The sequence below is a fragment of the Doryrhamphus excisus genome, chromosome 21 (assembly GCF_030265055.1).
Source record: "Doryrhamphus excisus isolate RoL2022-K1 chromosome 21, RoL_Dexc_1.0, whole genome shotgun sequence".
NCBI classification, from domain to species: Eukaryota; Metazoa; Chordata; class Actinopteri; order Syngnathiformes; family Syngnathidae; genus Doryrhamphus; species Doryrhamphus excisus.
This window is the reverse complement of record NC_080486.1, coordinates 2,069,046-2,081,669: the sequence shown is the minus strand read 5'-3', so window position 1 is coordinate 2,081,669 and position 12,624 is coordinate 2,069,046. Positions and strand designations below refer to the sequence as shown.

At 42.0% G+C, this 12,624-nt stretch overlaps 1 protein-coding gene across 2 annotated transcripts in view; it reads right to left on the bottom strand.

Annotated features, from left to right (window-relative positions):
• The window catches only part of dok6 (docking protein 6), a 42,975-nt gene that overhangs the window by 6,103 nt on the left and 24,248 nt on the right, over positions 1-12,624 (bottom strand). Inside the window, exons 3-5 of one of the 2 annotated variants that reach the window (XM_058059412.1) lie at positions 8,191-8,298; positions 5,623-5,737; positions 2,763-2,882 (exon numbers count right to left, since the gene is read on the bottom strand). In XM_058059412.1, coding sequence (XP_057915395.1) covers positions 2,763-2,882; positions 5,623-5,737; positions 8,191-8,298 — 343 coding nt within the window. The remainder of the gene's footprint in view (positions 1-2,762; positions 2,883-5,622; positions 5,738-8,190; positions 8,299-12,624) is intronic. The other variant, XM_058059413.1, reaches the window with a different exon arrangement.

Here is a 12,624-nt window from a genome sequence, read left to right as displayed (position 1 = left end):
TGGCATCTGTAAAGCTGACCGTTACACCGAAGTGGAATGTATTTAGCGGAAAAAAACAAGCACATTAGTATCTTTTAAAAAATGGGGGGGGGGTCATCAAATTAGCATAATTGGAAGTCGGGTGTGCTTGTGTGGGCGAGAGTACTATACTAAGTATAGTACTTACTGTACTAAGTACTATGTGTCACGTTAGCTCATGTTTTTAAAGCTTATCCAATGACTTAGTAGAAATGTGAATTGTAACATTAGAGCCCTCCAGACAGGAACTAGCACCCCTATATTCTCATTTACACTTGCATGACCCAATATAGTCGACATAATAACAGAAAATTATGCATAAAAGGAAGAAGATGGATGGGTGGCGGACAGGAAGTGCCATCGGCTGACACTTAGTGACGCAACGTCCTTGAATGCATCACCTGAATGCTTTATATTTTTGTCGCGTGAAGTGGTAAGGGTTTCCCGTGCGTCTAATTTCTTGCTATATCGTACTATGGAGAGGCGTTGCTGCTGCCGTGCCCAGCATGCCTTGTGGGCACTTTGAATGAGCGTTGTCAAAAGTTTGTTGTTCTGGCTTCGTTGTTGTTGCAGTGTAGTTTGTTGTTATTGTGTGTTAACTTATGAATGGAGAAATGCCCGTATAATACATATTATATTGTTATATTTTAATAATCATCATAAATAATGATCAGGGATGAAAGCTATGGTGTTGTTTCTGAAAGTGCATTCATACTAAGGACCCGACACTCTCTGCAGTTGAGTATAAAACCTATGTATGAGAAACTACAGTCGGCTAGCATATGTATGATTGCTAACCTTCACGCTTATAGGAATAGATGAGATTTTTGGGAAATATGCTAATGAACTTTCTTGCCAAGAATGAGATGAGACGCAAGATCAATAACAGCAGATTGGAAAACAGCGAGGCCGGCGCACGCTCTTGATGGAAAAAGAAAGAAATAAACAAACAAGACGTCTGCTCCTCAAAGCCCGCCCACCGCCCTGAGACCGGAATTCCATGCTGGAAAACCTTGGATTGTCATATTTGAAGGAGGAAGATACAAGACAGGACGTCCCCCTTTTTCCACTCGACGGTCATTAAACACACCCAAGCACACTTTGGACGATACGTATTCTTATTTACTTCGTTCTTATGTTTACCCTAAATATGAATATCAATCCTACAGGAAAGATAAACCTCCTTTGGGACGCGGATTTGTTTGGATCTTATAAAGCGCTTCCATGACAGACAAAAGGATTAAGACACAAAAGATGAAGGATGGATTATGTCTTGCTATCTCGCCTTGTCAGTGGGACATGGGGGGGGGGGACGCCTTTCTTATTATTATTGACAATAATATTATTATTATTATTATTACTACTACACCTCAACATACACACCAATTTATATTATTTTACACTTTGTGTTAATATGTACACAATAATTAACAATAACAAATCTATTTTAAATCCATGGACTAATGGATTAAAAAAATATTTATATAATATAATAAATTATAATATTAATAATAATGAAAATATTTATAAAATATAATATATCTAGCATATGTGCATCTTCCATTATGCCAAAATAATTATAATTTAAAAAGTAAATAAAGTATTTTAAAAAGTTTTAATTGTTTTTAAAAAATTTTTTTGAAAAATTATATTAAAAAGATCTATATTTATTATTTACTTATCTCTAAATTACAAAAGTCATTTATAAAAAAAACAATGACAAATACCAAATAAAAAATAAAACAAAATATTAACTGAATATTTACTGAAAAGCTCTAAAATAAGCAATTTTCGCTTTCTGGGCTCCGCCTCCTCTCTTCCCTGATTGGCCAACTAGAAGGACACCTGCCTGAATATGAATAAGGTCCATTTATCTGATGATTGATAATCTTTGCATGAGTTCCCTTTCGGTGCGTCCAGACTGGGGCCGTAGCCTTGTACCCCCCACCCCCCCACCCCCCAACTGTCAGAGGAGGAGGGGGCTTCTCAGTGATCCAAAATGGGTTCTCGCTAATTACAGCCAATGACTCCAAAACCATCCACGTGTCTGCGGCGGAGAAAATAGCCATGTCATAGAGCAGGAGTATTTTTAGGCTTATCTGATCTAATGATGGCCTCTGACCACTTTTTTTTTTTGGGAGGGGGGGGGGGGGTAACGACTTCAGGCGCTTCCTTGCCCTTGCAGGCCCTTTCTTGACTTGCAAACTACTGCAACTTCGGCGGATGGCATTGATTTTGAATCGATAACACAGCTGAGATTACGACTGCCTGTTGCCGTTCCTCTTTATCAAACGAGGGGAGCCAATGAGCTGCCTTCCATTTCCTGTGAGCGGGGAGCACATTTATTTCACGTGGCTTTAAGAGCCATAATCTCATCCATCTCTGTGACAAGCTTCATTATGAGGGAAGCCAGTGATGCACAGCACTTCGCATTAGGGCCTGGAACACGCCCCACCACCACCACCACAGCCTCTGACCTGTGCACCCACACACACACACACACAGATACACACAGGCTTTCCCACAGCAAGCACTTGTGAAGTTGGAGCCGCTAATGTAACAGACCTGAGATCAGGTATTGACAAAAAGAGTGTTCTTATTAGCCGGGCTTAATTGGACATTGGCAGCTCACGGCGCTCCACAAAGCCACAGCGTTAATGCCCCGAGACGTGGCCGCGGGCCCAGCCAGGGAAGATTGACCGGGAACGGCCGTCTGCGTTAGCGCCGACTAATTGGGCACTCACCGTTCTGCTCCCGCTGCACCCCCGCCGCTAACAGGTCGGGCTCGCCCAGGCTGATGTCGTTGAGACGGCTGCCCAGGCACTCCACGTTCAGCAGCTTGCACCATTCCTCAGCGTCCAGCTCTACACGACAGCAGCGGCATCGGGATGGTTACAGTTAGCATCCACATAAACAACTTCATTGTTTATGTTGTTATGGGATGTAGGATTCTACACTGGCCACCAGGTGTCAGTAATGTTACTGTTATGTTGAGTGGGACACAGAACAAAAGGCTTTAATGCAGGTTTGAATAATCAGGCAAAATAATCCCGAACACCGAGCGATAATTCTACTTCCTGTCCACCCCTCATTGTGCTCCCCTACCACTGAAACACATTTCCAGAAACACACAAGTCCATATTATGTCTTATTTTCTCTTATTATGTCTACTGGATTGGGTAATAGGAGTGTAAAGGTGACTATAGGGGTGTTATTCCATGTCTACAGAGCTCTAATAATGTTTTTTTATGCACTAACTATAAAAATATTTGATTTATAAATAAAGAATCCTACTCCATGGACATTCATTTATCACAGTCTGGGCTTGACTCAACAGCGGCCTCTGCTGGTTGCAGCCGAGTACTGCACTTTATTTAGCTTCCATTTCTTTAAGATACAAATACAGTAACACCTTGAAATAAGTAGTGGGAAAACACAAAGGCAGAGTCCATGTAGATATATCCTATTCCTTCGTTCTGCCTCATAGCCATCTTTGTCAACAAGGAAATAGAATCGATTTGGTTAGAGTACATTTCGGGTTTCACTGGACAGTCAAAAAAAGTTTCCTAAATTTGGCTTCAGTTCTCCCGCAGTGTTGCTTATCACGCAGTATTGCACGTAACAAATTGTTGTGTGCTCCATCCTGGATCCTAACATGAATTTCATAAGAAAACGCTATATGCATTAAGTGCAAGGTGCGACGAATGAGAGATTGTGTTTAAATGACAGGCAGCAAGTTTCCCCTTCCTCCTCGCTCAATACTTTCCAAGTTCCAAGGCTGTTTGAGCCACTTGTCCTGCAGTCCCAAACGAGTGAATCATCCATTCAAACAATCAATACTGCACTTCCCACACTGAATCAAGTCTTTGGCTTGTTAATTAGGAAGGAAATGCAAACGGGAAACCGCAGGCTATTTGAACAAAGTTGCAGAAACACTACAGGACGTGAAAATGGAAGAAAATATGCTTTAATTCCTTCCAAACCGAAACGTACTCTAACCAAATCAGTTTGAAACGCAAAGAAAAGGCAAATAAAAGCGATAAATGAACACGTAATGACGTGAAATCAGACTTTTAGCGTAGCGATGTTAGCTCGCAAACACCACTGGTGTCAACCGCTGATGACATCATAGACGGGCGACAGCTGACTTTGTGAGACCATGCTAACTACAAACACGTGTTGGATTTGCGCAGTGTATTCATAACGCGACAGGAAATGTATGATAACTGTATGCAAACTGAGGCAACATTTTTGACTTAAACCAAAACGAAGCTAACCTGTGCGTACTCTAACCAAGGTTCGACTTTAGTTGTTCCACTCTTCAGGGAAGATTTGTGGAGTGTGTCGACCGCCCACCTTGGTTAGCGTCATTAGTTAGCAAAGGACATAATAGACTGGTAACGGGGGTGACTCCCACTTCCTGTTTCCATGTATTAGCATGGCTAACGAGGGCATTTTGTGTTAAAAATACATTAAGAACACAAATATAGTATTTTTGAGACTTTATTATTATTATTATTATTAGTCTTGTTGGACTGATGATTTGCATTTTAAGTGGAGACTAATTAGTGACAGATTTCCTCATGAATAAAACGGGGACGTATCCGTGGCTTTTTTTTGTTTGGGAATATCATTTTTCCATCCCGGTGAGTCAGAAAGATAATGTTTTCTTTCGCGGAGACTTCCAATTGTCTCTCGCCAGCTTCTGGTGAGAGCCACCGATGTATGAAATGAGGCAAAAGCAGGAGTTGTTTATCTTCGCCGAGCTTCTTAACTCCAACCCCCGTGGGATTGTGGGACGCGTAGCCGCCGCGGCCGGCGATGTGCGCACAAACACATATGGAATGCAGAAACATCGGCATGCTTCTGCATCTATTCATCAAAAGGCATGATGCATTTGTGGGGATGTGTCAGCGCCGGTATCTTCAATTCATTCATGCCGCGCTCGCTCGTATCACGTCTTTCCAGCGGGACGTATCTGCGCAGCTTAGCGGGGCCGAGCGGATGGTCTGTCGGTGCCCGAAGCGCTTCGTTCACAGACATCAAGAGAGCCCGACTACGTTTACACACAGGAGGAAGCTACTTAATGCCTCCCCCGATTCTTTCAGAGTTACTGCGGCCTGTAAGTGCCGCTAAACTCCTGCACTTTGAAAGCCCGGGTGGAAAAGCAGCTAAGCAAACATCCCACCATCACAGTGAAAGCGTCTCGGGCTTATGTGTGAGGAAGTATACGGTGGGAGGCAAACTCTGTGTGGGAATGCAAAACAAAGGCAAGACAGAATATGTGCAAAATAATCACAAAAAGTAGTTTTTTTTTCTTCCGGCAAGTAGTTTTAACAATCTTTTGGGAGTAAGTTTGTTAGGGCATCATCTAGTATTCCTGGCTCTATCATGTACTACCATACCGCCTTAAAGATAGAACACGGGGATGGCATTTGAGTACATTTCCGTCATTGATCATCGATTTAGATTGGCCATAAAAAAAAAAAATCGACAAAAAGGCAACCTGAGGCTCAGAGCTAACCCCATTTACATTCAAGTAGTACACAACCTGGCTTCTGGAGAATATTTTTTTGAAAGATAAAACTTTAAAAAGGCACTCACCGGATTCGCAGGCAAAGGTCTTGGACGTGTCGTCACAGAAGATAATGGCCACGGCGTGCTTCTTGCTCTCTCTCGGCATCCTGCTAATGTTCTTGATATTATGGAGCTCAGTGATCTAAGGAGGACAGAATTGGCGGCGGCACATTAACTCGGATGAACGCAGTCGACGGCGGCAATGAGACTTAATTGACCCTCCCGCGCCGCTTTGCTGGAAGCGCAATTGAACTTTAGAGGCTTTTTGCATATAAATAACGGTTGACTAAAATACAAAAAAGGTCTCTTCAGAGTCAGAGATTGATAAAGATGAAATAATCATAAGATAACACCAACAAAATAATATCCTATCACTGGCTTTAAGACTGTATCAGTATCAGTAGCCTTCTCTGATTCATCAATAAGAAAGCAATCAAAGGCATCCATTGAGCAGGAGATGGATGGAGAATAGAAACAAAAGAAAAAGATGACATTTAATTGAATATCAGCCGCATTTCCAGGCTATTTTGCTCTACGTGTTGACTCAGCCTGGCAGATAAGGCCTATTACATTATTGTAGTCCATTGTGTGGCGGCCCTTTGCCAAGAAAGGCTGGGGATGAATTAGCTGGGCTCCATGCCTGCAGTGTAAGGCTTGGGAGGTTAAAAGCCCGGACACAACGCACGCACGCACGCACGCACGCACGCACGCACTTCTTGGGATATTATAAATGCTCTCTCAGTGAGATTGCGAGGGAATACAAGATGTGACTTCCGTGTTCTTATCGCCTTCAAAGATTGGATCAAAATGTTTTATGCGTGCGTAGATAAGTGTGCGTGTGTCCTCCAGGTAAGCAGAGCATCAACAGAGGGAATTTCTGAGCCGTGAATTCCAGCATCCATCCACTCGTCTCTGTGTGTGTGTGTGTGTGTGTGTGTTTGTAGCCGCGTATGAAAGGCAAAGACTTGGTTTCATTCCCAGCCTCAGGCCCTGAAAAAGCAAGAATCGTTTGAGATGAGTTCCATTTCATATCCCAAATGTCTGTTTTTTTATTTTTTTTTTTGGGGGGGGGGGTTGCATTGAAAGGTGTTGACTTTAATCTCATATTAACACGAATATGCTGAGCTTGCTATACGTCCATTGTTTTGACTTCCTTTCACTTTTACTTGCATACAAACCCAGACCCCAAAACATGTTTTCAGAAGAGAGAGAGCGCGTATGGAGATGGTTTGAAAAAGTGTAAGGTAAAGAAAGCCAATCCTCTTTGTGTTGATTGTATAAATCGGCCACCAGTGCAGCTTATTTCCTCCCAAATCACAGCGCCGTTGAATCAAGCCCCCCCAGACGGGACCTTTCTTGATCTCTGTGGCCATGCATTACCAGGTGCACTGGTGCATGTGTGCAACCATCGCTCACTTCGGTGGCTTGTATGAGAAGACCCGTGGGAGGTCGGGGGGGGGTTTGTTGCCGCACGGGATGCCTGCCCCCCCCCACACACACTTCAGTAAGACACAGTGGACGCATGCCCCTTTTCCACCAACTTTGGTGTTGGCTGCAAAACAGCACTACATTTGCACTGCCAATCAGACCAATCATTTATCCGATATTTATTACCCAGACACACTCTGGACTAGCCTACTACCTAAATCAGAGATATTCAACTAAAATATGAATACAAAAGTAGGATTCCTTGTATGTAAACTGAATATTTTTGTATTTACAGCCTATAAAACCTGTTTATGACCTGCTAAATATGCTTTTTTTAACATTATTAGAGCCCTCTAGGCATGAAATAACACCCCTATAGGGACGTTTACACTCCTAATACCCAAGAGAAAGAGAAAAAAAATACATAATATAGACCGACACATTAGCATTCATTGTTGTTGTTGTTATTTGAACTTCCTGTCCTCGACAATACTTCCTGTAGTGACTAGTGTAGAGTATATACAAATACATATCACGTCTTCTGAATGCCTTAAATTTACATTTTTGTTCATTTAGTCATTTTTATGCGCGATAATGCTTAATTTATCATTGATTTTCTACCTCTTATCCTAACAAGGGTCGCGGGGGGTGCTGGAGCCTATCCCAGCTGTCTTCGGGCAAGAGGCGGGGTACACCCTGGACTGGTCGCCCTTAATTTATTATTCATTCATTCATTTTCTACTGCTTTTTCCTCACGAGGGTCGCGGGGGGTGCTGGAGCCTATCCCAGCTGTCCTCAGGCAAGAGGCGGGGTACACCCTGGACTGGTCGCCCTTAATTTATCAAAAATAATAATAATAATAGTAGATCATATTCAAACAGAAACAGCAATGGCTGAGTTTGGCTGGCACAGGAAGTGAAAAGCTGCTTTTTGCTTTATTTTTATCAAGGCGCTGCGTCCACCCCCGAAGTCTGAAAAAACGAGGGAACAACTGTTGACTTTGAATGCCATTCAATCTCGAGGAAAATGTCTTAACTTTATAAAGCTAGCCTATTTTGTTATTGTTGAATAATGTATACAGCGAGAGCTAGCAAAGCGCTGCTTGTACACGAGTGCCATCGAGTATCCTTGGGAGATAAGAGATAAAAAGTGATTTTGCGAGATTACCTTGTGAAAGCTCCTGAAGTAGGCAGCTTTCTCATCAGGATATTTCTCCAAGCGTCGCGGTCCTTTACTGGATGCCTTCTTGAACACCAGCCAACATCTCCGGAAGATCTGCCAACAGAGACGGTTTCCAGTTAACTACCTGAAATAAAAGTCCGGACGGTGTAAATCCTTTGTATCCAAAGCGTATGGAGACCGTAGCTTAGATCACGCGGTGCCACTCGGAGAAATATTGGATGTGCGCACAGGGGAAGAGTCGTTAACCACGATGGTATAATTCAGCCCACCAAACCCTTGGAAGCGGTGCCTTTAAGTTCAACTTGGTGGTTGTTTTTGGCGACACCTAGCGGCCACAGTAATTCATTGAGTAGAACTTGTTATGCATTTACTAGGCATACTAATTCAACGATACAGAGCATACCGGATGCTTTTCTAATTACGCTTCTGCCTTGTAGGCTATGTGTCTGTAAGTAATGTGCAACTGTAATTATATCATGTGTATTTCATACAGCAGCCTCGTTTAATTAGGACACTAATTATGTTTAGCTTGGAGATTGTAGCTGCTGCCTCAGCTACTGACTAAGTCGATACATACATGTGATTTTTGGTCTATTTGAATTCATTTGTGATAAAAAAAAAATGAAATTTGACCCGTTTCTACACACCGGGATGCACCCAGGCGTCATGTCATTAAAAGTATTAAAAGTTTTCTCCAAGAACATTCTGACATTTATTAAACAGGTACATTGGGCTTGGTTTGTCTCCTTGTTGGTGGAAACATTGCCCCCCCTCTCACAGGCTTCTTCTTCTGTTGGGAATGTAAAGTTATTCGGAGCGGCGCCATTGACTGATGCGACCTCGGAAAATACAGCAATTCCAAGAAAATACAGTTCATACACTGCTGTTAGCATCTGACCAATAGCTTACATTGCTGTCTTCCTTTGAAAATGAATGACAGAATAATTTTGCTAACCTTTTTAAAAATTTTATACATCCATTAAAGTCATCTAAAATTGAAATGCCCATGAGAGTTATTTATATTTTATTTGCAAAAATATTTTGGTGGCAGGAAAATATTATTAAAAAATAATATGATTAGTTTATTCATTTAACTCGCATATTAGGGCCTTAGCAATAATTGATATGAAAAAGATATTTTCCGAAATACGGACGTAAGATATGCTTCTATTTACGCTTCTATTACAACCAGCAGGCATTGAACACACACACACACACACACACACACACTGTCCCCCTGATTACTGTACATTGTATCGATTACTACAAATACTGAGTGCAGGGTTTATTTGGCTCCAAGGTCAAATGTACAGCGAAATACAAGCTACAAAGCAAACGCATAGACGCTATCATCATTCAGAAAGTTGAATCAAAGATAAATGCAATAACGCAATGTACCGACGACCCCGAGTACGTTAATAGTCGTTTATTTATTGGCAATTTAACGGCAACTCTCTTGGAACTTTGAATTTGAACTTGGAATTGGAAAAATAATCATACTAAACGCTGTCTTCATGGTCAATGTGTGAAAAGCTAATACAGACAGAGAGAGAGAGAGCGAGAGAGAGAAAGAGAGAGTGATGGAAAATAGATGGTAGTTTTCTACGTCTAAGAACACGATCCTTCTATTTGCTGGTGGAGACAGCCGCTATCACTCTGCTAGATGTATGATCGCCTCGGGCCACGCGCTTGTGTTGGGGAACAATGAACGCTCAATTCATTTGTTTACTCTGCAGCCGAACAGTTCGGCACGTACCTCGCTTTTAAGGTCACGATCCGTTTCATTTTCAGTACAGTAAGGGAACTAAATGTGTTTCATGATTAGAAATTTATTAAAAATATCATTTTGTTGTAGCGTTAGTGGTGGAATAAAATGTGCCAGACGCCACACGGTCGCCAACATCATTAAGAATAAAGAATCGACTCTAATAAAGCATTTATTGTCACGTCTACCCGGACTTTCTAAGGATGATATTGCTTCAAAATGATTTGATCCAACTCCAGCCGAACCGATTACATCAGGGGTCTCAAACACGCGGACACTAGTTTGAGGCCCCCGCCTTGATATGAAAGTTTAATGTTAGTGCGGCCCGCGCAAGTTTGATATGGATGCTGTATGGTATCATGTACCCAGAAAAAATTATTACGTTTGATTAATGTTCATGTTAAAGGTTAAATAACCTCCTTATCCGTGTGGAAGTGGTAAGTTTTGGGCTATTTAAGTTTAAAGGAAATAACTTTGAGGCTACCGTTTAGGTCGCTAGCTCTCTAGTTTGCGAGTTAGCATGTGTCTCAAGACCCTGCAGTTGCGCAATTTGTTGTAAATAAAAAAAAGTATAAATGTGACTATAGTCGTGTTTTGTCATGTCTGCAGGGCTCTAATAATGCTTTGTTCATTTTAATCTGAAAAAATAATTGGTCTACCCACCAACTATATGTGGTTTCTTAAGTTTTTATTATTTGACGTTTTATTATTATTATTATATTTATTTATTACTGATTGATTGATTTTCTTAATTCTTGATCTTATTTTGTGTAGAAAAATAAAACTGAAGATATTTGAGAACAGTGGAATGTTTTATCAGAGCTTTTATTGTAGAAAATCGGAACCAAAGCAAAGTTTATTCATTTTTCTGTTTTTAATAAATGCGTTTTTTTTGGGGGGGGGGGGGGACCTGATGCGGCCCAGCCTTGCCCAGACCCTAGCTCCAGTGGCCCCTAGGTAAATTGAGTTTGAGACCCCTGGATTACATGATTAATCGACAAACCCAATAATCATTAGCTGGAGCCTGAATTGTACACTTCCTGCCCCTCACTGGAGATGCGTCCCATGTGGGACATTGGTGTGTAGGCTCATGACCAAATGATCATACTACTACATGTATCACCTCAACTGCTGCAGCACTTCATAAAAAGCCTGCTGAGTTGAACTTGGCACTCAAAAGGTCATCGACTGGAGGGGTCGTTATCGGTTCGCCTAGATTGGGCGTCCATCCTAGTTCACCGTAGCCCAGGTCCATTATCAATAGCAAACAACACAAAATGTCTAATGTACATTTTGTCGATAAAATGCTTTAAAAACGGCTTCAAAGTCCTCAATTCCAACTGAACTCGCACAAAAACAAAGTAGCACAGTTTCTCCCGGAACCCGAGAAAGATCCATTCTGACAATGAACAATAACACATCTGTGACTATTAAGCAGTAAATGCAATCCTCCATTGCCGCCTCTTGGGAGCTCCAGTCAGAGGAGCCCTGCATGGCGCACAAAGTAATTCACCCTAGGAGTGCTGAGATTAAGTAATTATACCGGCACAAAAGGAAGCTCAATAAGATAGCTTGCGCATAATAGGAACTAGGGGGTATGAATGGAGAGGCTTTAATTTTGCCTGTTCGACAGTTGTCACTGCTTTGTCAAGGCAGGCCTATTCTCAGGCTGCTTGTAGGTCTTATTCAGACACTCTTACCCTGATTGTAATTACAGACACATAAATGAGGCACTGCTGGTTTGATGTGGCTCGTTTAAGGCCGCTGCATTGTGGAGTGCATGGCTTGGCGCTGGAAAGCAACTCTCCGCGCTCGCACAAATTGTCAAAACAAAGTCACGATAAAGAGGGACGGTGATGCTGAAAATAAAAAAAGCGCCTGGTCTATAATTTGAGCTGCGCTAGCTCCACCCCTCTTGTGTAACCACGCGGTCAATCAGCTGAAGAAGGCGTGGCTAAGCTCTGTCAAAAACATTGACAAAAAACATCTTCAGCTTTCTACCACCGTAACTTTAGGCTGTTTCGACGAATCACTACGAAATTTGGTACGCCCATTTAGGGGACGGATACGTACATGTCTGTCAAGTTTGAGCAAAATTGGTGGAAAAAAATGGTTGCCATCAACCAAAATGTCATCCATAGGTCTGGGTGGGATATACAATGCAACCTCCTATAAATCACTGACAATTTCTCTAATGATTATAAAACTCTGACAATATCTGTATTGCATGTATGCTAGCATGTATTCCAAAGCATGTGGAGTACAACCCATAGGGGGCGCCATACGGACCGTTTTTCGTAGGTTTTGATTTTAGCTGAAAATTATTATGTCAATTTTCATTCACTGTCTTGGTTATCAGATGGGCAAACAGCTCAAACCATCTACTTTGGAGGGGGGGGTCCGTGTACCGGCCACCGGTACAATCTGGGAAACATCTGGGAAGTATCTCCATGAAAACTTAAAGATCTAGGCCCTACCCAGAACATTTGTAGAGTATAGTAAGTTGAGGTTTTCCTCGTGTCACATGATCATGAGTTCTAGTTTCTCCTGGTGGTTTTCGCCATACCCTTCTGGGGGAAGCAGCTCTTCCCATTCCCTCATGTCTCTTGAATTTCTGGTCAGTCCTCGCTACTTCCTTCCTACTTTACTTCCTC